General features: G+C 44.8%; 1 protein-coding gene across 2 annotated transcripts in view; it reads left to right on the plus strand.

Moving 5' to 3' along the window:
- The window catches only part of KIAA0586 (KIAA0586 ortholog), a 234,614-nt gene that overhangs the window by 158,342 nt on the left and 49,904 nt on the right, over positions 1–26,368 (plus strand). For both annotated transcript variants that reach the window (XM_069733299.1, XM_069733306.1), the window contains one exon: positions 619–706. In XM_069733299.1, the coding sequence (XP_069589400.1) occupies positions 619–706 (88 nt within the window). The remainder of the gene's footprint in view (positions 1–618; positions 707–26,368) is intronic.

Genomic DNA, 26,368 nt, shown 5'->3' on the forward strand with positions numbered 1-26,368 from the left:
GGAACATTATAAAAACTTTGCTGATATATACCGGCCCTGGAGGACGTTGAAAGGACACAATTGTGGGACGTCTGGTGTATGGGGGCCCAGGTTCTGTATTTCCCATCATTTGCAAGGAATTACCATAACCACTGTAGCCATTTTTGCATGAATGTAATGGGTAAAATTTAGTTAAAAAAATGTCAATCCATGAAGTGCGGTTGCATTTCTTGCTTGCACACTGTATGATGGCACATCGCTGCTGGCCTTGCAGTATGTGAGTTGCACCACTCGTAGCTGGGGGTGCTATTGTCAGGACGTGATTCCCAGACTAGGATTAGTCACCGCAGATAACTGCTCAGCGCACACGCAATTGCTTTATCTGGAAGGAAAAGTGTGACCCCGGGTTGGAGCGACAGCAGGGTTTGGGCTGCCTACATGGTCCTGGGTGTTTATAAGGAGGCACATTTACGCCTGTTTTTAACCAATGTGCTGCCAGGTCCTTGATCCATGATCATTTCTGGAAAGGAAGGCGTTCCGAGCTGTCAGTTTGCAGGAGTGCAGCATGGGGTCTCTTTTCTTTCTTTTTTTAGTATCCCATTCACAGTTGCTTTGTAACACGTTTTATAATTATCACAGGGTCCTGGAGAACCTCAAAGAGAGCACCAGCCTGCGCCTACCCGCCTCATACAAGTTGGCGTGAAGTCAAGCGATGATCCACAGCAAGGTAAATGTTTGTCTGAGTTTTAACAGCCAGCGGTTTGGCAGAGGATGTTTTTCTATGCACATGCTAAGTGTTCTGGTGCTGGTGTGAAAGCGAATTCTGCTGGGAGGTGTCAGACTCCCCTATGGAAGGAACGTGGACAGCAATGCCGCATAGCACCACAAGATGGCAGCACTGTTGTTCCTGCACACAGAGGCCATACAATATGGTCTGTGGAGACTGAGTGGGTTTTAAGAATTTTTGTTTTTATTTCCTAAATCATGAAGTTTGGAGTATCATTAAAACACTTTTTTTTAACATCGTTCAAGTTTTACATGTAAAAGGTGCATGAGACGCGTATTCTATCATTGAACCCCAGTGTCGCACACGTCTCCAAAGTTCTGCAACTGCCCAATTGTTTGACTTAATTCACTGTCCAAAAGACGTATTAGAGCATATGGGCACCGTAGTGAGGGGTCCAATGTCGGCCCGAGCAGAACACAAAGAGTGGTCCTGCTCTAGACGTTGGCACCATTACGTACAATAATGCTTTGTGATATTATTCTGTAAGGTACCAGTGCACATACAAAAAGTAGATTTTATTGCCATTCAATGAACCTAAATATTTTCCGTGACCCTTTGAGATCTCCATTAACAATGGATGAACGTCTTCTACAGGTAACCGGATCAGTCTTTGACCATGAAACACGGGGATGTTACTGCAGCCTGTGTGCAGTATGGAGCCGGTGCGGGTCTCCTCACCCAAACTATACAGACTCCTATTTCCTTATGAGACTGTTGATTTGGGCTCTGGAGACTTGCGGTCGGTCCATAAATCAGGGTCCATACACAGACCATGAGACAGGGACAGATGAAAGCAACCTAAATAGCACCTTTCTGTTAAGGTACCTTCACACTCAGCGACGCTGCAGCGATACCGACAACGATGTCGATCGCTGCAGTGTCGCTGTTTGGTCGCTGGAGAGCTGTCACACAGCTCTCCAGCGACCAACGATCCCAAAGTCCCCGGTAACCAGGGTAAACATCGGGTTACTAAGCGCAGGGCCGCGCTTAGTAACCCAATGTATACCATGGTTACCAGCGTAAACGTAAAAAAACAAACACTACATACTTACCTTCAGCTGTCTGTCCTCTGCACTGTCAGCGCCGGTCAGCCGGAAAGCAGAGCGGTGACGCCACCGCTCTGCTTTCCGGCTGGCCGGCGCTGACACAGGATGCAGGAGGAGTGCAGAGAAGCACAGCGCCGGGGACAGACAGCTGAAGGTAAGTATGTAGTGTTTGTTTTTTTACGTTTACGCTGGTAACCAGGGTAAACATCGGGTTACTAAGCGCGGCCCTGCGCTTAGTAACCCGATGTTTACCCTGGTTACCAGTGAAGACATCGCTGAATCGGCGTCACACACGCCGATCCAGCGATGTCAGTGGGAGATCCAGCGACGAAATAAAGTTCTGGACTTTCCTCAGCGACCAACGATCTCCCAGCAGGGGCCTGATCGTTGGTCACTGTCACACAGAACGATTTCCTTAACGATATCGTTGCTACATCACAAAAAGCAACGATATCGTTAACGATATCGTTATGTGTGAAGGTACCTTTACTAAAGCTGGCTTACACAAACGATGGCGGATGTCCGACTTATCGTTTGGCTGCCATCTATCTCTCCCGACTTCCCCATACACGAGTGCTTGGCATGGCTGAACATTCGGAAAGGAGAGAGGAGAAAGGCGCTGCCAGACAGCTGGGGCTTTATCTCCTGAGAAAGGAAAGGGTCTGGTGTGAAAATTTAATTTGCCCAACTGTTATCTCCCCCCCAACATCAGGAGTCGGGAGGCCCCCATACACATTAGACCGTCAGCTGATCCCTCCGTTTGAGGGGGGTTTGTTTGATGTATATGGAGCAACACATGGAGGGATCGGCGTTCCTGGAGCTGCATCACTTAGTTTTGCTAATAACAATTTTGCAATGGTCAGAACAATTTGTCTATAGGGAATTTCCCACTGCCAAACTATAAGCTGATCACCCTCTTTTCCAACCTATGACTACTTTTTGGAAAGAAATGTGTGTGGTAACTCCTATTAAATCCATGAAGAGGAATTAAATGTGCCAGTTAGGACTGCAGAAGAGAATCTGGCATCATCGTGCTAGGAGGGAGGAGAAGGGAGGCTCTCTCGGTAATGTCCTGCTGCACTGGTGGCCTGAGTTGAGTAAGGAGGACTGCAGACTTCTCCTGGATGGGGGATGAAGGATAGCAGTTAGGAAAGATATGGAAATTCGAGGCTGACTGGGGTCTAAGTGTGAGAGGAGAGCGTGCCATTCTGTTATATAGTACTAAGAGGAGATCCATGCTTGGGACCAAAGAACAAGAGGGGAGCCATACCGGGGAAGCGAGGAAATTGGAGAAGCTCTACTGAAGCACCAAGGAAATAGGGGAAACCCTGCTAAAGGACAGAGGAAATAGGGGAAGCCCTTCCGAGAGACCCATAAAATGTGGGGCAGCCCTGCTGAGGCACCCAGAAAATAGGTGTTAGGCCTGATTAAGGATATAGGGGGCATCCCCTGTCTAAGGATCCAGGAAAAGGGGGGCAGCCCTGCCGAGGAACCCAGGAAGTAGAGTGGAGTGCTGCCAGGGAGCGAAAAATAATGGGACAGGAATTGACAACATATGGCTTGGTGTGACTTGTGTATAGCACTTTAGTCCTAGCCTGGTTCGGTGGGATATGCTGATATAATGCCAGGCATTGCTTGTGTCAGTGGAGAGGCTATCAGAAATCCCATACAAATAAATGGGAATTGTAACCACCTCACACACTTGTACGTCAGGACCCCATTCTTGAGATACATGCAAGTCCCATTGGTGGTACCTGCATCGGGATATGCCAGACATGTACGAGGTGGCAATATCTAGAGGATTCACGACACAGATCTGTCGGCAATCTTCACAATATGAGCCCCACAGCAGCCCCATGTATCCGGCTCAAAAAACTGTCTCAAAACCTTGAATGGTTTCATACACACCTGTGAAACATATCCATTGTCTGTCCATAAACTATCAAGAAAAAACATGTGCTCTGCTAATCTCTATGGAACATCTTATTTAATAGGGATTTCCAGGTCACCACCTGACAGCACCATGGAGGACGTCCTTCTTATCCGCAGTGGGACAGGAAACACGAGAGTTTAAAAGGACCCTCCCCCTTCCACCCTTCAGTGTTTTTCCTGTCCCACTGTGGATAGGAACGACGAGAGACTCGCTGTCCCTACAAAGCGTGCGGATCGGGGGGCTCAGCCTCTTCCTTCCCACGGGTTAATCTCTGTATCGCCGACACCCAAGTAATCGGGTCCCTCAGCGACACCAGTGCAGCGCTGCTCCTGGTGAGGAGGTCGCTTCCCCCTGGGGGGGCTCTCGACCTCAGATGACTACCCAGCGTACCTGCACGTGGTCTCTGCAAGGGTGATCCCTTCGCAGACGTTCCGGTGCGGGGAGAGGCAGGTACGGCAGAGCGCTGAAGAGAACGCTGAACTCCTAGTGTTCCTCGGCGGTAAACGGGCAATGAACTTCCGGTTCACCGCTGCCGCGTCACTTCCGGGTCACAGCGGTAGCAAGGGGGCGGTCATCCTCGTCGCTCCTGTGGGAGTGCTGGGACACAAGCAAAAAGGATTTAAGGTACGTGTGGGCTAGGTAGCGTGCACTAGGCACCGCAGCAGTTGAGTGATGGAACCAAGTGCTATACCGGCTGTCAGCGTGGAGGTCCCGGGGAAGCAGGATTCCCTGACACATGTGAGTCCCCACTAAAATGTGCGCTCCCTATAGCCTCATTAAAGGTACTATTAGTTGTCCCTTTATCTATTCCAGGGGCGTCCTTCATCTGGGGATAAGAAGACGGGCAGGACTAAGAGGTGTCCAATATGTGCCACAAAGCTTAATGCCTCATGGCAGAAGCCTCTTTGCGAGTCCTGCACCGCTCGTATTGTAGGAGAGGAACAGGCCTCTCTAATAACAAGCATGAGAGCAATGGTTAGAGAAGAGGGCAGGCTTCTATATCTAACCTTTCTGCCTCCCAGCCAATCCAGTCTGAGTTCCAGGATCCTCCCAGGTCTAGGAAAAGGCAGAGAGAGTCAGATTCGTCATCTGAGGACAGTCCATCCGAATCTGATATGGAGGAAGAGGAGGAAGTATGTAGAGACCCTCCTCATAAGGGGAAAAAAGTATTCTCTTCCAACGATATCGACGAGCTGCTGGGTGCGGTCAGGCAAACTATGCAGGTTGAGGAACCTTCGACCTCTCTCTCCGTCCAAGATGAGATGTTCGGGGGGCTGCGTTCGCAGACTTCAAAGGTCTTTCCGGTTAATGCCCACATTCGGTGAGTCCGAGTTCAGTCTCGGCTTTGCTCAGAGATTGCAGCTACTGACCCCTTCTTCACCTCTTCCCGCAGCTCAATGATTTTGGAAGAGTGGGAGGAGGCAGAGAAGAGAATATCGATCCCGAGAGACTTTAGACTCCGTCTTCCCTTTGACCATGAGGAGGTCAAAGACTGGGAAGATATACCAAAAATTGACATCCCACTAGTGAAGGTGTCTAAGAGAACTGCAATACCATTCGAGGACTCCTCAAATTTAAAGGAGCCCATGGACAGAAAGGCAGATGGTCTCCTTAAGAAAGCTTGGGAAAGTTCGGCCGCAGTGATCCGCACAAATATAGCGGCAACATCTGTGGCAAGAGCTATGCATCTATGGGTTGACGATTTAAAGGATCAATTGTCAGCCAAAACTTCTAGGGAGACTATCATCAATGCTATCCCTTTACTTAAACTAGCCACTGGGTTTCTTGCAGATGCTACGGCGGAATCTGTCAGGTTCACAGCTAGAGGGCAATCACTATCTAATGCAGCCCGTAGGGCCATATGGTTAAAAAGCTGGTCGGGAGATGTTCCTTCTAAGAACAAATTATGTTCCATTCCCTTTTCAGGGGGCCGAGTTTTTGGGCCCGTATTAGATGACATTCTGGAGAAGGCTTCTGATGAAAAGAAGGGGTTTCCAGAAGAGAAAAAGAAAAAATTCCAGCCCTTTCGTAGACCCTATTACAGTCAGAGATCAGACTATAGGGGTAAAGGTAAACAGGGGAGATGGAGTTATCAGAAAGGGGGAGAAAATAGGAACCGGAATAGAGATCCAGGTCCCTCAAATCCTAGGTCTGAGTTCCGAAGGAAATGACGCCACCAGGATAGGGGGTCGGTTGTTGAATTACCTGGGGGAGTGGAGGAAAATTACTTCAAATCCGTGGGTCCTTCAGGTTATATCTCAGGGGTACAGGATAGAGTTCGAATCTCGTCCCCCAGAAAGATATTTCATTTCCAACGCCCGTCTCTCTTCAGTCTCACCAATGTGGTCAGACATTCAGGATCTCCTCCGGATGGAGGCAATATCTCCCGTACCTCCTCACCAAATAGGAACAGGTCACTACTCGGGTCTCTTTTCTATAATAAAACCGTCAGGAGAATCCCGAACCATTATAAACCTCAAGCCGCTAAACAGATGGCTATCGTACAAGAGATTCAAGATGGAGTCCATTCGCTCCACAATTTCCCTATTAGGGAAGGACGTGGTAATGTGCACTTTGGACCTAAAAAGTGCGTATTATCACGTTCCAATTCTTTCACACCATCAAAAGTACCTAAGATTCGCGATAGAAAAAGAGGGTTCAGTCTTCCACTATCAATTCCGTTGCCTTCCTTTCGGACTGGCATCGGCTCCAAGAGTTTTTACAAAACTCATCATAGAGATCGTATCTTACCTAAGGAAGCGAGATATCATTATAATACCATATCTGGACGATTTCCTGTTAGTGGCAGACTCAGTAAGGCAACTCAAGATCGATTCTCAATTGGTGATCTCCACACTGCAGAAACTAGGTTGGGTGGTGAACTGGGAGAAATCACACTTAACCCCAAGGTCAAGGAGACAGTTTCTAGGTGTAATACTAGACTCGAAGATCAGGAAGTCTTTTCTTCCGGACAAAAGGCAGTCAGACCTGATAAAGAAGGTTCGACAGTTTGCAAGAACTCGGGTAACAATAAGAGATGCAATGAAGATCCTAGGCCTAATGACAGCCTGTATCCCATGCGTCAGCTGGAGCCAATTCCATTCCCGTCAATTACAGAGAGCGGTTCTAACAACATGGGACAGAAGACAGTCTTCGTTGGACAGACAGTTTGTCCTATCCTATCGAGTCAGGAAATCCCTACGATGGTGGATGGTGTCAGAGAACCTTCAGGTGGGGGTCCCATGGATCCAGACCCCAGCAGTCACGGTAACCACGGACGCAAGTCAACAAGGTTGGGGCGGCCAGGTACTCGGAAGATACTACCAGGGACAATGGAATTTGGAAGAGAGCAACAATTCCTCAAACCACAGAGAGCTACATGCGGTTTGGAAGGTTTTGTGTTCAGCTCGGACCCTATTAAAGAACAGACATCTAAAAATCTTATCGGACAACACGACGGCGGTAGCTTTCCTTCGCCATCAGGGGGGCCCGAGGCACCCGAAGCTACAACATCTGGCGGATCAGATCTTCGCATGGGCAGAAAGATCGGTACTTTCGATTTCAGCAGTTCACTTAGAAGGCTCAAAGAACCAGGTTGCGGATTTTCTGAGCAGAGAAAAACTATCGCCCATAGAATGGGAACTGAACAGCAGAATTTTCAATACCCTGTGTCAGCGCTGGGGAACCCCGACCGTGGATCTATTCGCAACCAGAAGGAATGCAAAAATAAGAACTTTTTTCTCACTAAATCCTCAGGAGAATCCAACAGGGGTAGATGCCCTCTCTCAGTCGTGGAGCTCGGGTCTGCTATACGCCTTTCCCCCTCTGGCATTAGTACCAAGGGTACTCAGGAAAATTTGCGAGGACAGAGCTCGGGTGATCCTGGTGGTCCCTTTCTGGAAGGAGCTGGTTCCCCCTTCTAAAGAAGCTGGCAGTGGACAGTCCTTACCATGTTCCAGTCAGGGGGGACTTACTTTCTCAGGGTCCGATCCTTCATCAGAACCCAGAGAAGCTGCGGTTAGCAGCTTGGATCCTGAACAGCAGATCCTAAGGGCAAGAGGCCTTTCAGAAGGAGTGATTTCCATTCTACAAGCAAGTAGGAAGCCGGTGACTTCAGCAATATACCTCAGAACCTGGAAGAAATTCTGCAGTTTTTGTGGAGACACAACAATCGATGTTGATCACCCTAACATACCCAGGATTCTTGATTTCCTACAACAGGGGTTCAAAAAGGGGCTCAGACCGAGTACTTTGAGGGTTCAAATTGCAGCCCTCAGCGTATTTTATGACTCTTCCCTTGCTGCCCACCCTTGGATCGCTCGGTTTTCTAGAGCGGTCTTGAGGCTGAGACCCCTAATCAGGAAGACTGTCCCTCCCTGGGACCTTCATTTAGTCCCCTAATGCAAAGAACCCTTTGATATAGAGAAGGAGATAAATATTGCTAATCTTTCCCTAAAAGCAGTTTTTTTAGTGGCCATTACATCAGCCAAAAGATTGGGGGAACTTCAGGCCCTATCCATCCAGAACCCTTATCTACAGATATTTGATGATAGGTTGGTTTTGAGGCTTGACCCAGGCTTTCTTCCCAAGGTAGCTTCAGTGTCAAATATTAACCAAGAAGTTGTTCTTCCGTCTTTTTGCCAGTTTCCTAAAAATCAAAAAGAAGTTTTTTTCCATAACTTAGATGTCAGGGAGACGGTGTTGAAATACTTGGACATGACTAGGGCCTGGAGACAAGATAGTAATCTCTTTGTCCTGTACGGGGTCCTAATAGGGGAAAGAAAGCATCAAAATCCACTATTGCCAGGTGGATTAGATCCACTTTTACCATGGCCTATCAGGCGCAGGGAAAAGATCCTCCAGATAGCCTTAAAGCTCATTCTTCTAGGGCTATGGCCGCGTCTTGGGCAGAAAAAGGGGGGCCTCAGTAGATCAGATTTGCAAAGCGGCATCTTGTTCTAATATTAGCACCTTTCCGAAACACTACAAATTAGACGTAGTCTCTTCTCAGTTAGCTTTTGGCAGGAAGGTGCTTCAAGCAGTAGTCCCTCCCTAGAACTAGGAAGTCTCCTTTGGTACTTCTCCATGGTGCTGTCAGGTGGTGACCTGGAAAACGGTAATTAATCTTACCGATAATTGTATTTCCAGGAATCCATCCTGACAGCACGGATAGTTCCCTCCCTAATGTAAATATGTGTTATACTTATGTGAAGTAACATTTGCGTTAATTTTGTTATGTTCAAAATAAATTTTCTGTTTGCATCCATCCAGATGTGTTACTTTGGAAATTCACTGAAGGGTGGAAGGGGGATGGTCCTTTTAAACTCTCGTGTTTCCTGTCCCACTGCGGATAAGAAGGACGTTCTCCATGGTGCTGTCAGGATGGATTCCTGGAAATACAATTATCGGTAAGATTAATTACCGTTTTTTAGAATATGATACCATCCCTTTAAGGAACATGCTACTGAAATCCACACAGTCGTCACTTGCAGCCGCCATAGAAAGTGTACGTGGAGATCATTATGATTTATTAATGTATATTATTCCTTAAATGACGTTTATAAATCTACTTTATAATTAATAGAAAAATATTCTCATGTTTTGTAGACAAGCTGGAGACTTTGGGACAATTTATGTCTAATTTTGGGCTTTGTGGCACCCAGGAATTCTTTCTGCAGTTTCTGCAGCTGTTTTTGCTGATTTAATGCCCTATTATTTATGTGGTGGTGAAACCACAGAGACTGTCTCTATAATAAGAGTTTTTCCATTTTTTTCTATATCTGACCAGTTCTCATTCTTGTGGGGCTCTATAGGGGGACAGATCTCCGGTGATGGACGATGTTGAGAAGAACATAATGAATTGTGCTTTCCTATCATCGTCCACCAAGAAAATTGTACGTACTAATTATGGGAATATACAACTGTAACCCATTTATAACAAACCCTATAAACATTTAGCACAGAACTTCAGTCTCCAGAACTGGAGGCTCTTGCCTGTATTACATAGACTTTGGGGTACAATTTTGTTTTCCGTTTTTGCTTATATGCACGTTTTTTTGCAATTGGGTTTCTCTAAAAATGTTTCACCATTTACTTTCTATAGTCATGGTACATTGCTGACTGCAGAAAGAGTTAACTGAGAGTCTGTCAGTGAGCCCGTTCAGAATGTAGTGTCTATAACCTCTTACCTTTCTTCTTCCGAGCTCCTCTAAGCCGACTTGGGGCCACATAAAAGTTGAGCTACACTTTGTTCTTATAAATCCGCTCAGAAGTAGGAAAATAGGAGTTATAGACTCTCCTCTCTGAGCATGCTTACCTATGGATTCTCAGTTAACTCATTCATAGACTGTGTACTAAAGAGGAGTATTGCTAGCAATTATGTTATGATCCGCTGAGAGATAAGGGGACCAGGATCCACAAGGATAACAATGTTTTGAATTACTAAAGGAACGTACCGAAAGGTTCGCCATCATTTCTTGATCACGTGGCCTGGTGACTGCCTGCCCATATTGGTGTGCCATGGCTCGAGTATAGAGCCTTGGATGCACAGATCGGCTGTGGGTCTAATGATCCAAACTTGACAACCTCATTCATATACGCCTAAGAGGCCGTAAAGTTCAGCTCAGGAGTCCCGCGGCCGGTCCTTGCATTACGATCCTTCCTCCGATATGTGAATGCGGCATTAGGGCACATTTAAATCAGCCAATAACCATTGAAAGAGGGGACATAAGAATGCTTGTTCCCACTTTCCAACCCATGGAAAAATGCTAGCGATTTCCATGACGTAGTTACAGTAAATCTCACAAACCTATTGATCAGAATCATTTTTAGCGGCAACCTATTGCTCGGCAGCACATCGCCCCTGCGATGTGCTGCCAACATAATGATGCTGGAGACAGAATGATTGTGTAATACCAATGCCGGCGTCCCTGCATGGTCACTCTCCCTTCTCTCAGCAGGAACCCCGAAATACTCGCCACCATAGCTGCTTCTCCCTGTATTGCCTTGGCTTCCTGCTCCCTTAGTGTGCGTTCCCCGCTTCTTAAAAGAGCAATAGCTGTGGGGCTTATAGTACTAAAGGCATACCCCCTGGAGTGAGGCATCTGTACAGCACCCTCTCTAGTGTTTAGTTTGCGTTTGTACCTGCTGGTTTGTTGTCAGGTCCCCAATCCTGAACATCAACCTATTCCTGAACCTATCCTAATCTGAACCTGAAACTATTCCTGAACCTGTCCCAGTCTGAACCTGAACCTACAGCTGAATCCGTTCTGCATGCACCCGATTTTGAACGAAGAACCCCTCCTGTCTGAACCGGAACCTATTGCTGAACCCGACCTGTCTGAATCATAACTTATTTCCGTCCGAACATGCAGTTCTGTCCGAGTGCGATTCTGTTCTATCTGAACAGGCTTCGACATCCTTGAAGCTCATCAAGAGAATGCCAAGAGTGTGCAAAGCAGTCATCAAAACAAAAGGTGGCTACTTTGAAGAACCTAGAATATAAGACATATTTTCAGTTGTTTCACACTTTTTTGTTAAGTATATAATTCCACATGTGTTAATTCATAGTTTTGATGCCTTCAGTGTGAATGTACAACTTTCATAGTCATGAAACTACAGAAAAATCTTTAAATGAGAAGGTGTGTCCAAACTTTTGGTCTGTACTGTATGTGATCTGCGCTTTTTAACTTGCTGAGATCGTCCACTACATGGTCACAGAAATGGAGAGCTCTACTTCCTACCTAAGAAACAAGACAAGTAGAATCAACACCTTCGAAATGTGGCACTGGACAAGGATGTTATCAATATGATGGATGGCAAGAAAAACAAACAAATCAATTTAGGAACAAATCAAACCAGATATGTCACTTGAAGCAAAGATCACCAAACTATGACTTGCCTACTTTGGTCTCTGCATATCGTGTGTCCAATCACTGAAAGGAGGACATCATGGTCAGAAGAATAGAAAGAACAAGACGAAGAGGAAGACCAGCAACCCAATGGTTTGATACTATCAAGATAATGGTGAAGTCCCTGGTGGACCTATCTAGGCTTTCACAAGGTTGAGCTTTGAAGAGATTGTTCATCCATCAAGTCGCTATGACTTGAGATCGAGCCAAAGGCCGCTTAAGAAAAAAACATATTTATCTGGCCACATGGAACCGAAATGGCTATGTATTTTATTTGTGCCCAGTGGCAATTACTGTAATGCCCACCTCGCTGTACGGAGCTGGGTCTGTATTCGTCTTCTTCCTTGCTGTTCACTACAGTGGCTTATTGTCTGAATGCTATGATTTCCACTGAGTGTTACTGGAATGAACTCCACTGTGCTCTGTTGGTACTTGTTAAGTGTCTAGTGGAATACATTTGGAAGTGGCATTCTTGAAGAGCCAGGCTGGAGTTTAGGCCACAGCACAGGTGGAATGTGCAGGTCAGTGGGCCACAACCATCCCTTCTCAATTAATCCTTCATCTGAAGTCTCTGACCAGTGGAAATCATTACTTGTGCTGCAACAAAAGCTGATGAAGCCAATGTCTCCTGCAGCAGTCAGGAAAAGAAGAGTTGCACAAAAACTGCTGCTTATGTAGCATCCACCAGGGATGTCAGAAATGTTGTTTTTTAACTTCTATTTAACTCTTTTTGGAACTTTTTTTCCACACTACACAGGCACGTGCACAGTGCTCAGCTAATCAGCAGCCCGTAGACAATGAATGGAGCACCTCTGTAGAGCCCTGTTCTCGGGATCGTTGGAAGGTCCTAGTGGTTGTAACCTGCGATCTTGGGAATAACCTTGTAAGTGTGTACCTCTATAATACGCACATGATGGAACACGATTTATGGGTGGCATAGTTTTTCGGCAGCACAGATTTTGGCACCAACATGTCCTTTGTTTCCAATGTGAGCACAGCCACATTTACATAGATGTGATAATGGGGTCTCTCCGGTATGTAGGATTATTAACAGACGTGGACTGAGCTGGATACAAGTCAATAGCTGACCATTAATAACTTTGCCTTGGCTTTTTCTGCATATCCCGTGTGCACTTTTTTTTCAGGCTGCCTGCACAGCTTGTACGTTATACTGACTAATCTGTTCCATGCATTCTGTGTTTTTTGGAAAGAGACAGAGTGTGGGTTCTGCTGGCTGGGTTCCCGCACCATATTCCTGAATGGGAGCAGATGGCAGCAAAGAGCCGGTGACCAATTTCCGCAATCGTTTTGCGTACATTCTCACTTAATGAAGGAAAATAACATGTTGTCGGCCTGCCCTGCAGATCTCTACCTACAGTCCAATCTCTTCTTTTTTTTTTTTTTTTTTATGTTTAGTTAACATTTAGGCTTTCGAGTGGGCTTAAAATATTCTTAGCTGCAAAAGGTGAAGCTACAGATATATATATATATATATATATATATATATATATATATATATATATACAGTTAGGTCCATATATATTTGGACAGAGACAACATTTTTCTAATTTTGGTTATAGACATTACCACAATGAATTTTAAACAAAACAATTCAGATGCAGTTGAAGTTCAGACTTTCAGCTTTCATTTGAGGGTATCCACATTAAAATTGGATGAAGGGTTTAGGAGTTTCAGCTCCTTAACATGTGCCACCCTGTTTTTAAAGGGACCAAAAGTAATTGGACAATTGACTCCAAGGCTATTTCATGGACAGGTGTGGGCAATCCCTTCGTTATGTCATTCTCAATTAAGCAAATAAAAGGCCTGGAGTTGATTTGAGGTGTGGTGCTTGTATTTGGAAGGTTTTGCTGTGAAGCAAACATGTGGTCAAAGGAGCTCTCCATGCAGGTGAAACAAGCCATCCTTAAGCTGCGAAAACAGAAAAAACCCATCAGAGAAATTGCTGCAATAATAGGAGTGGCAAAATCTACAGTTTGGTACATTCTGAGAAAGAAAGAAAGCTCTGGCGAACTCATCAATGCAAAAAGACCTGGGCGCCCACAGAAGACAACAGTGGTGGATGATCGCAGAATAATCTCCATGGTGAAGAGAAATACCTTCACAACAGCCAACCAAGTGAACAACACTCTCCAGGAGTTAGGCGTATCAATATCCAAATCTTCCATAAAGAGAAGACTGCATGAAAGTAAATACAGAGGGTTCACTGCACGGTGCAAGCAATTCGTAAGCATCAAGAATAAGAAGGCTAGACTGGACTTTGCTCAAAAAACATCTAAAAAAGCCAGCACAGTTCTGGAAGAACATTCTTTGGACAGATGAAACCAACATCAACCTCTACCAGAATGATGGAAAGAGAAAAGTATGGCGAAGGCGTGGTACAGCTCATGATCCAAAGCATACCACATCATCTGTAAAACACGGTGGAGGCAGTGTGATGGCTTGGGCGTGCTGTTGTGAATTCTGTGGCTGAGTTCACTTCTGTGGTCACAAGTGGTATTGCAGTCTCTGGGCTTCCTCCCTCAGGTGTTTTGGTGAGCTCGTTGGCTGCCTTGCTATTTAGCTCCACCTGAGTCTGTCTTCCTTGCTCCTTGTCAATGTTCCAGTGTTGGATCTGAGCTACTGCATCTTTCCTTGGGCCTGCTGCTCTGCTAGATAAGTGCTTCTAGTTTGTTTTCTGTTTTTTCTGTCCAGCTTGCTATTAACTTTTGCTGGAAGCTCTGAGAAGCAAAGGGGTGCACCGCCGTGCTGTTAGTTCGGCACGGTGGGTCTTTTTGCCCCTTTGCGTGGTTTTCGTTTTAGGGTTTTTTGTAGACTGCATAGTTCTCTTTGCTATCCTCGCTCTGTCTAGACTATCGGGCCTCACTTTGCTGAATCTATTTCATTCCTACGTTTGTCTTTTCATCTTGCTAACAGTCATTATATGTGGGGGGCTGCCTATTCCTTTGGGGTATTTCTCTGAGGTAAGTCAGGCTTGTATTTCTATCTTCAGGCTAGTCAGCTCCTCAGGCAGTGCCGAGTTGCATAGGTAGTTATAGGCGCAATCCACTGCTGCTTATAGTTGTGTGAGGATAGATCAGGTACTGCAGTCTACAGAGATTCCACGTCTCAGAGCTCGTCCTATTGTTTTTGGTTATTGCCAGATCTCTGTATGTGCGCCGATTACTGCACGCTGTGTTGCCTGATTGCCAGCCATAACAGTACAAGGAGCCACACCAATGATTCCCAATAGAGGGAAAAAAGAAATCCTGACATCATTTTTTTTTCTTAGCTCTGTCTTCAGTCTTTTTTTTCCCCTAGACATTAGAGTGCTTCAGGACACAGCTGTGGACATGGATATTCAGGCTCTGTGCTCCTCAATGGATAATCTCGTTGTAAATGTACAAAAGATTCAAGATACTATTGATCAGAAATCGATGCTAGAACCAAGAATTCCGATTCCTGATTTGTTTTTTGGTGACAGAACTAAGTTCCTGAGCTTCAGAAATAATTGTAAGCTATTTTTGGCCTTGAAACCTCATTCTTCTGGTAATCCTATTCAACAGGTTTTGATTATTATTTCTTTTTTGCGCGGCGACCCACAGGACTGGGCGTTTTCTCTTGCACCAGGAGATTCTGCATTGAGTAATGTTGATGCATTTTTCCAGGCGCTGGGATTGCTTTACGATGAGCCTAATTCAGTGGATCAGGCTGAGAAAAATCTGCTGGCTTTATGCCAGGGTCAGGATGATGTAGAAGTATATTGTCAGAAATTTAGAAAGTGGTCAGTACTCACTCTGTGGAATGAATCTGCACTAGCGGCTTTGTTCAGAAAGGGTCTCTCTGAAGCTCTTAAGGATGTAATGGTGGGATTTCCTATGCCTGCTGGTTTGAATGAGTCTATGTCCTTGGCCATTCAGATCGGTCGTCGCTTGCGCGAGCGTAAATCTGTGCACCATCTGGCGGTATTGTCTGAGAGTAAACCTGAGCCTATGCAGTGCGACAGGACTATGACTAAAGTAGAACGGCAAGAACACAGACGTCTGAACAGACTGTGTTTCTATTGTGGTGATTCTACTCATGCTATTTCTAATTGTCCTAAACGCACTAGGCGGTTCGATAGCTCTGCCGTTATTGGTACTGTACAGTCCAAATTCCTTTTGTCCATTACCTTAATGTGCTCTTTGTCATCGTATTCTGTCATGGCATTTGTGGATTCAGGCGCTGCCCTGAATCTGATGGATTTGGATTATGCTAAACGTTGTGGATTTTTCTTGGAGCCTTTGCGGTGTCCTATTCCGTTGAGAGGAATTGATGCTACACCTTTGGCCAAGAATAAGCCTCAGTACTGGGCCCAGCTGACCATGTGCATGGCTCCTGCACATCAGGAAGTTATTCGCTTTCTGGTACTGCATAATTTGCATGATGTGGTCGTGTTGGGGTTGCCATGGCTACAAACCCATAATCCAGTATTGGATTGGAACTCTATGTCGGTAACCAGCTGGGGTTGTCAGGGAGTACATGGTGATGTTCCATTTTTGTCTATTTCGTCATCCATTCCTTCTGACATCCCAGAGTTCTTGTCGGACTTTCAGGATGTATTTGAAGAGTCCAAGTCTGATGCCCTACCTCCGCATAGGAATTGTGATTGTGCTATCGATTTGATTCCTGGTAGTAAATTCCCTAAGGGTCGTTTATTTAATTTGTCCGTACCTGAACACACCGCTATGCGCAGTTATGTGAAGGAGTCCCTGGAGAAGGGACATATTCGCCCATCGTCGTCACCATTGGGAGCAGGGTTCTTTTTTGTAGCCAAGAAGGATGGTTCGCTAAGACCGTGTATTGATTACCGCCTTCTTAATAAGATCACTGTTAAGTTTCAGTATCCCTTGCCATTGATTTCTGACTTGTTTGCTCGGATTAAGGGGGCTAGTTGGTTCACCAAGATAGATCTTCGTGGTGCGTATAATCTGGTGAGAATCAGGCAGGGAGATGAATGGAAAACGGCATTTAATACGCCCGAGGGTCATTTTGAGTATCTGGTGATGCCGTTCGGACTTGCCAATGCTCCATCTGTTTTTCAGTCTTTTATGCATGACATTTTCCGTGAGTATCTGGATAAATTCTTGATTGTTTACTTGGATGACATTTTGATCTTCTCAGATGATTGGGAGTCTCATGTGAAGCAAGTCAGAATGGTTTTCCAGGTACTGCGTGCTAATTCCTTGTTCGTGAAGGGATCAAAGTGTCTCTTCGGTGTGCAGAAAGTTTCATTTTTGGGGTTCATCTTTTCCCCTTCTACTATCGAGATGGATCCGGTTAAGGTTCAGGCCATCCAGGATTGGACTCAGCCGACATCTCTAAAAAGTCTGCAGAAATTCCTGGGCTTTGCTAATTTTTATCGTCGCTTCATCTGTAATTTTTCTAGCATTGCCAGACCATTGACCGATTTGACCAAGAAGGGTGCTGATTTGGTTAATTGGTCTTCTGCTGCCGTGGAAGCTTTTCAGGAGTTGAAGCGTCGTTTTTGCTGTGCCCCTGTGTTGTGTCAACCTGATGTTTCTCTTCCGTTCCAGGTCGAGGTTGATGCTTCTGAGATTGGTGCAGGGGCGGTTTTGTCACAGAGAGGTTCTGGTTGCTCAGTGTTCAAACCATGTGCTTTCTTTTCCAGGAAATTTTCTGCTGCTGAGCGTAATTATGATGTGGGCAACCGAGAGTTGCTGGCCATGAAGTGGGCATTCGAGGAGTGGCGTCATTGGCTTGAGGGTGCTAAGCATCGCGTGGTGGTTTTGACTGATCATAAGAACCTTACTTATCTTGAGTCTGCCAAGCGCTTGAATCCTAGACAGGCCCGTTGGTCGTTATTTTTTGCTCGTTTTGATTTTGTGATTTCATACCTTCCGGGCTCTAAAAATGTGAAGGCGGATGCTCTGTCTAGGAGTTTTGTGCCCGACTCTCCGGGGTTATCTGAGCCGGCGAGTATCCTCAAGGAAGGAGTCATTGTGTCTGCCATCTCCCCTGATTTGCGGAGAGTGTTGCAGAAATTTCAGGCTAATAAACCTGATCGTTGTCCGGCCGAGAAACTGTTCGTCCCTGATAGGTGGACTAGTAAAGTTATCTCTGAACTTCATTGTTCGGTGCTGGCCGGTCATCCAGGAATCTTTGGTACCAGGGAGTTGGTTGCTAGATCCTTCTGGTGGCCATCTCTGTCACGGGATGTGCGTGCTTTTGTGCAGTCCTGTGGAATTTGTGCTAGGGCTAAGCCCTGCTGTTCACGTGCCAGTGGGTTGCTTTTGCCCTTGCCGGTCCCGAAGAGGCCTTGGACACATATTTCGATGGATTTCATTTCTGACCTTCCCGTTTCTCAAAAAATGTCGGTCATTTGGGTGGTCTGTGATCGCTTTTCTAAAATGGTCCATCTGGTGCCCTTGGTTAAATTGCCTTCCTCCTCTGATTTGGTGCCTTTGTTCTTCCAGCATGTGGTTCGTTTACATGGCATTCCTGAGAATATTGTTTCTGACAGAGGTTCCCAGTTTGTCTCGAGGTTCTGGCGAGCCTTTTGTGGTAGGATGGGCATTGACCTATCTTTCTCCTCGGCCTTCCATCCTCAGACTAATGGCCAGACCGAACGAACCAATCAGACCTTGGAAACATATCTGAGATGTTTTGTTTCCGCTGACCAGGATGATTGGGTGTCATTTTTGCCGTTGGCTGAGTTCGCCCTTAATAATCGGGCCAGCTCGGCTACCTTGGTCTCTCCATTTTTCTGCAATTCTGGGTTCCATCCTCGTTTCTCTTCAGGACAGGTTGAGTCTTCGGACTGTCCTGGTGTGGATTCTGTGGTGGACAGGTTGCAGCAGATCTGGACTCAGGTGGTGGACAATTTGACCTTGTCCCAGGAGAAGGCTCAGCTTTTCGCTAATCGCAGACGCCGTGTGGGACCCCGACTTCGTGTTGGGGATCTGGTTTGGTTATCTTCTCGTCATATTCCTATGAAGGTTTCCTCTCCTAAATTTAAACCTCGTTTTATTGGTCCGTATAGGATTTCTGAGATTCTCAATCCGGTGTCTTTTCGTCTGACCCTCCCAGACTCCTTTTCCATACATAATGTATTCCATTGTTGAGGAGATACGTGGCACCTATGGTTCCATCTGTGGAGCCTCCTGCCCCTGTTTTGGTGGAGGGGGAATTGGAGTATATTGTGGAGAAGATTTTGGATTCTCGTGTCTCTAGACGGAAACTCCAGTATCTGGTCAAATGGAAGGGTTATGCTCAGGAAGATAATTCCTGGGTTTTTGCCTCTGATGTCCATGCCCCAGATCTTGTTCGTGCCTTTCATGTGGCTCATCCTGGTCGGCCTGGGGGTTCTGGTGAGGGTTCGGTGACCCCTCCTCAAGGGGGGGGTACTGTTGTGAATTCTGTGGCTGAGTTCACTTCTGTGGTCACAAGTGGTATTGCAGTCTCTGGGCTTCCTCCCTCAGGTGTTTTGGTGAGCTCGTTGGCTGCCTTGCTATTTAGCTCCACCTGAGTCTGTCTTCCTTGCTCCTTGTCAATGTTCCAGTGTTGGATCTGAGCTACTGCATCTTTCCTTGGGCCTGCTGCTCTGCTAGATAAGTGCTTCTAGTTTGTTTTCTGTTTTTTCTGTCCAGCTTGCTATTAACTTTTGCTGGAAGCTCTGAGAAGCAAAGGGGTGCACCGCCGTGCTGTTAGTTCGGCACGGTGGGTCTTTTTGCCCCTTTGCGTGGTTTTCGTTTTAGGGTTTTTTGTAGACTGCATAGTTCTCTTTGCTATCCTCGCTCTGTCTAGACTATCGGGCCTCACTTTGCTGAATCTATTTCATTCCTACGTTTGTCTTTTCATCTTGCTAACAGTCATTATATGTGGGGGGCTGCCTATTCCTTTGGGGTATTTCTCTGAGGTAAGTCAGGCTTGTATTTCTATCTTCAGGCTAGTCAGCTCCTCAGGCAGTGCCGAGTTGCATAGGTAGTTATAGGCGCAATCCACTGCTGCTTATAGTTGTGTGAGGATAGATCAGGTACTGCAGTCTACAGAGATTCCACGTCTCAGAGCTCGTCCTATTGTTTTTGGTTATTGCCAGATCTCTGTATGTGCGCCGATTACTGCACGCTGTGTTGCCTGATTGCCAGCCATAACAGCGTGCATGGCTGCCAGTGGCACTGGGTCACTTGTGTTTATTGATGATGTGACACAGGACAGAAGCAGCCGAATTAATTCTGAGGTATTCAGAGACATACTGTGTGTTCAGATCCAGCCAAATGCAGCCAAACTGATTGGTCGTCATTTCATACTACAGAGGCACAATGACCCAAAACATAAAGCCAAAGCAACCCAGGAGTTTATTAAAGCAAAGAAGTGGAATATTCTTGAATGGCCAAGTCAGTCACCTGATCTCAACCCAATTGAGCATGCATTTCACTTGTTAAAGACTAAATTTCAGACAGAAAGGCCCACAAACAAACAGAAACCGAAAACCACCGCAGTGAAGGCCTGGCAGAGCTTCAAAAAGGATGAAACACAGCATCTGGTGATGTCCATGAGTTCAACACTTCAGGCAGTCATTGCCAAAAAAGGGTTTTCAATCCAAGTACTAAAAATGAACATTTTATTTAAAATTATTGAATCTGTCCAATTACTTTTGGTCCCTTTTAAAAACAGGGTGGCACATGTTAAGGAGCTGAAACTCCTAAACCCTTCATCCAATTTTAATGTGGATACCCTCAAATGAAAGCTGAAAGTCTGAACTTCAACTGCATCTGAATTGTTTTGTTTAAAATTCATTGTGGTAATGTCTATAACCAAAATTAGAAAAATGTTCTCTCTGTCCAAATATATATGGACCTAACTGTGTATATATATATATATATATATATATATATATATATATATATATATATATATATATATATATATATATATATATATATATATATATATACAGTGCAGACCAAAAGTTTGGACACACCTTCTCATTTAAAGATTTTTCTGTAGTTGTACATTCACACTGAAGGCATCAAAACTATGAATTAACACATGTGGAATTATATACTTAACAAAAAAGTGTGAAACAACTGAAATTATGTCTTATATTCTAGGTTTTTCAAAGTAGCTACCTTTTGCTTTGATGACTGCTTTACACTCTTGGCATTCTCTTGATGAGCTTCAAGAGGTAGTCACCCGGAATGGTTTTCACTTCATAGGTGTGCTCTTTCAGGTTTAATAAGTGGGATTTCTTGCCTTATAAATGGGGTTGGGACCATCAGTTATGTTGTGCAGAAGTTTGGTGGGTACACAGCTGATAGTCCTACTGAATAGATTGTTAGAATTTGTATTATGGAAAGAAAAAAGCCGCTAAGTAAAGAAAAACGAGTGGCCATCATTACTTTAAGAAAAGAAGTTCAGTCAGTCCGCTAAATAGGGAAAACTTTGAAAGTGTCCCCAAGTGCAGTGCAAAAACCATCAAGCGCTACAAAGAAACTGGCTCACATGAGGACCGCCCCAGGAAAGGAAGACCAAGAGTCACCTCTGCTTCTGAGGATACGTTTATCCGAGTCACCAGCCTCAGAAATCGCTGGTTAACAGCAGCTCAGATTAGAGATCAGGTCAGTGCCACACAGAGTTCTAGCAGCAGACACATCTCTACAAGAACTGTTAAGAGGAGACTTTGTGCAGCAGGCCTTCATGGTAAAATAGCTGCTAGGAAACCACTGCTAAGGACAGGCAACAAGCAAAAGAGACTTGTTTGGGATAAAGAACACAAGGAATGGACATTAGACCAGTGGAAATCTTTGCTTTGGTCTGATGAGTCCAAATTTGAGATCTTTGGTTCCAACCACTTTGTCTTTGTGCGACGCAGAAAAGGTGAACAGATGGACTCTATGGGCCTGATTCACACCGTGAAGCATGGAGGAGGAGGTGTGATGATGTAGGGGTGCTTTGTTGATGACACTGTTGGGGATTTATTCAAAATTGAAGGTATACTGAACCAGCATGGCTACCACAGCATCTTGCAGCGGCATGCTATTCCATCCGGTTTGCATCATTTATTTTCCAACAGGACAATGACCCCAAACACACCTCCAGGCTGTGTAAGGGCTATTTGACCAGGCAGGAGAGTGATGGGGTGCTACGCCAGATGACCGGGCCTCCACAGTCACCAGACCTGAACCCAATCGAAATGGTTTGTGGTGAGCTGGACCGCAGAGTGAAGGCAAAAGGGCCAACAAGTGCTAAGCATCTCTGGGAACTCCTTGAAGATTGTTGGAAGACCATTCCCAGTGACTACCTCTTGAAGCTCATCAAGAGAATGCCAAGAGTGTGCAAGCAGTCATCAAAGCAAAAGGTGGCCACTTTGAAGAACCTAGAATATAAGGCATAATTTCAGTTGTTTCACACTTTTTTTGTTAAGTTTATAGTTCCACATGTGTTAATTCATAGTTTTGATGCCTTCAGTGTGAATATACAATTTTCATAGTCCTGAAAATACAGAAAAATCTTTAAATGCGAAGGTGTGTCCAAAATTTTGGTGTGTACTGTATATCTACTATATAAAGCTGAATGTGTGTGTGTGTGTGTGTGTGTGTGTCCGGGATTGGCATCTGCACCGTCGCAGCTACAGCCACAAAATTTTGCACAGTCACACGTCTGGACCCCGAGAGCGTCATAGGCTATATTGTGAGGCGAAATTTTAACCCCGCGCGTTCCAATTCACCAAACAATTTTGCCCCTATCTACATAATGGGGAAAAAAGTGAAAGGAAAAGTGTTGGAAGCGTCGCAGCTACAGCAACAAAATTTTGCACAGTCACACGTCTGGACCCTGAGAGCGTCATAGGCTACGTTGTGAGGTGAAATTTTAACCCCGCGCTTTCCAATTCACCAAACAATTTTGCCCCTATCTACATAATGGGGAAAAGTGTCGTAGGCAAATTGACAGCTGCCAGATGTGAACAAGGGGGACTTAAAGAATGAGAGCGATGGCGCAAAAGAGTATATACCGATCAGTTGCTAAGTTGGGGCTCCGACATGAGATACTCACCACACATGGGGATATGAACACACACACAAAATGCGCCACACACTACCACGTGCTTGAACACATATACCACCCTCAGCACACATTTCACCACACATACACCAACCTCGCCACATAAAAGTCGAAACACAAAAGTCGCCGCTCAAAACTCGCCACGCGCAAAACTCGCCACATGCAAAAACTAGGCTCACGCAAAACTCGCCACAAGTGCAAAACTCACCTCATGGAAAACTCGCCACACGCAAAACTTGCACACGCGGAAAAATTGCCACATGCACAAAATTTGCAACACATGCAAAAGTTGCCTCACACAAAACTTGCACATACTCAAAAGGCACCAGACATAAAACTCACCACGCGCAAAACTCGCCATGCGCAAAACTTGCTTCACTAACCTGTTACATGCAACTCGACACACAAAAAGTTGCTACATGCATGTTGCCACACAAAACTCATCTCACAAAAGTCGCTACATGCATGTCGCCACACACATCTCAACACACACAACTTGACAAACGAAACTCGCCCTAAAACACACACAAGTCTGGTATTAGCCATCAAAAATAAAAATCTGATTAATAAGCAGACAAACTACAATAAATGTACCATATAGGAAATACAGCAGCTGTCAGTCACATGACCTGTCTATTATGTGTATGTGTGAGCTAATATATACTGCCAGGGGGAGGGCTTCCTGTTGGCTGGGGATTTATCAGGCTGCCAATTTATCTTACAAATACTGAGGTAAAAATACTGAGCAAATAACGTGTTAACGAGGTCTAATACAGGAGATCACACAGGTATATACTATATACAGGGGAGATGACACACAGATATATACTATATACAGGAGAGATAACACCCAGGTATATACTATATAGAAGAGGAGATGACATACAGGTACATACAGGTCCTTCTCAAAAAATTAGCATATAGTGTTAAATTTCATTATTTACCATAATGTAATGATTACAATTAAACTTTCATATATTATAGATTCATTATCCACCAACTGAAATTTGTCAGGTCTTTTATTGTTTTAATACTGATGATTTTGGCATACAATTCCTGATAACCCAAAAAACCTGTCTCAATAAATTAGCATATCAAGAAAAGGTTCTCTAAACGACCTATTACCCTAATCTTCTGAATCAACTAATTAGCTCTAAACACATGCAAAAGATACCTGAGGCTTTTATAAACTCCCTGCCTGGTTCATTACTCAAAACCCCCATCATGGGTAAGACTAGCGACCTGACAGATGTCAAGAAGGCCATCATTGACACCCTCAAGCAAGAGGGTAAGACCCAGAAAGAAATTTCTCAACAAATAGGCTGTTCCCAGAGTGCTGTATCAAGGCACCTCAATGGTAAGTCTGTTGGAAGGAAACAATGTGGCAGAAAACGCTGTACAACGAGAAGAGGAGACCGGACCCTGAGGAAGATTGTGGAGAAGGACCGATTCCAGACCTTGGGGAACCTGAGGAAGCAGTGGACTGAGTCTGGTGTGGAAACATCCAGAGCCACCGTGCACAGGCGTGTGCAGGAAATGGGCTACAGGTGCCGCATTCCCCAGGTAAAGCCACTTTTGAACCATAAACAGCGGCAGAGGCGCCTGACCTGGGCTACAGAGAAGCAGCACTGGACTGTTGCTAAGTGGTCCCAAGTACTTTTTTCTGATGAAAGCAAATTTTGCATGTCATTCGGAAATCAAGGTGCCAGAGTCTGGAGGAAGACTGGGGAGAAGGAAATGCCAAAATGCCTGAAGTCCAGTGTCAAGTACCCACAGTCAGTGATGGTGTGGGGTGCCATGTCAGCTGCTGGTGTTGGTCCACTGTGTTTCATCAAGGGCAGGGTCAATGCAGCTAGCTATCAGGAGATTTTGGAGCACTTCATGCTTCCATCGGCTGAAATGCTTTATGGAGATGAAGATTTCATTTTTCAGCACGACCTGGCACCTGCTCACAGTGCCAAAACCACTGGTAAATGGTTTACTGACCATGGTATTACTGTGCTCAATTGGCCTGCCAACTCTCCTGACCTGAACCCCATAGAGAATCTGTGGGATATTGTGAAGAGAAAGTTGAGAGACGCAAGACCCAACACTCTGGATGAGCTTAAGGCCGCTATTGAAGCATCCTGGGCCTCCATAACATCTCAGCAGTGTCACAGGCTGATTGCCTCCATGCCACGCCGCATTGAAGCAGTCATTTCTGCCAAAGGATTCCCGACCAAGTATTGAGTGCATAACTGAACATTATTATTTGATGGTTTTTTTGTTTGTTATTAAAAAACACTTTTATTTGATTGGATGGGTGAAATATGCTAATTTATTGAGACAGGTTTTTTGGGTTATCAGGAGTTGTATGCCAAAATCATCAGTATTAAAACAATAAAAGACCTGACAAATTTCAGTTGGTGGATAATGAATCTATAATATATGAAAGTTTAATTGTAATCATTACATTATGGTAAATAATGAAATTTAACACTATATGCTAATTTTTTGAGAAGGACCTGTATATATACAGGAGGAGATGACATACAGGTATATACTAAATACAGGAGGAGATGACACACAGGTATATACTATATACAGGAACAGATTACCTACAGGTATATACTATATACAGGAGGAGATGACATACAGGTATATGCTATATATAGAAGATGACATACAGGTATATACTATATACAGGAGGAGATGACACACAGATATATACTATATACAGGGGAGATGACACACAGGTATATACTATATACAGGAGGAGATGACATACATGTATATACTATACATAGGAGCAGATGAAATACAGGTATATACTATATACAGGGGAGATGACATACAGGTATATACTATATACAGGAGATGACATACAGGTGTATACTATATATAAGGGAGATGACAAACATGTATATACTGAGGTGAAAATGAGAGGTGTGAGGTGAAAATGAAAAGGTGTGACTGCAAAATGAGAGGAGTGAGGGAAAATAGTGGAGTGATTGGAAAATGACAGATGTGAGGTCGAAATGACAAGTGTTAGGGGGGAATGAGAGGAGTGAGGGAGAAAATTAGAGATGTGAGGGGGAAAATTAAAGATGTGATTGGGAAAATGAAAGGCGTGATGGGAAAATAAGAGAAGTGACGTGCTATAACTAACCACAGATATTTACTATGCCCAGGCAACGCCGGGCTCTTCAGCTAGTATATATATATATATATATATATATATATATATATATATATATATATATATATATATATATAATGTTTAATTGTCTAAGGGTCACTTCCGTCTTCCTGTCTGTCTGTCACGGATATTCATTGGTCGCGGCCTCTGTCTGTCATGGAAATCCAAGTAGCTGATTGGTCGCGGCAAAACAGCCACGACCAATCAGCGACGGGCACAGTCCGGAAGAAAATGGCCGCTCCTTACTCCCCGCAGTCAGTGCCCGGCACCCGCATACTCCCCTCCAGTCACCGCTCACACAGGGTTAATGCCAGCAGTAACGGACCCCGATGCGTTAGAATCGGGCCACCATCTAGTGTGTATGTATGTATGTGTATATATATATATATATATATAATTATAGATAAAAAAGGGGAAACTGCACAGCTGACTTCCAGAAAAAAAGTGATGTTTATTGCCCAAATGGCGTGGCGA

The sequence above is a fragment of the Ranitomeya imitator genome, chromosome 1 (assembly GCF_032444005.1).
Source record: "Ranitomeya imitator isolate aRanImi1 chromosome 1, aRanImi1.pri, whole genome shotgun sequence".
NCBI classification, from domain to species: domain Eukaryota; kingdom Metazoa; phylum Chordata; class Amphibia; order Anura; family Dendrobatidae; genus Ranitomeya; species Ranitomeya imitator.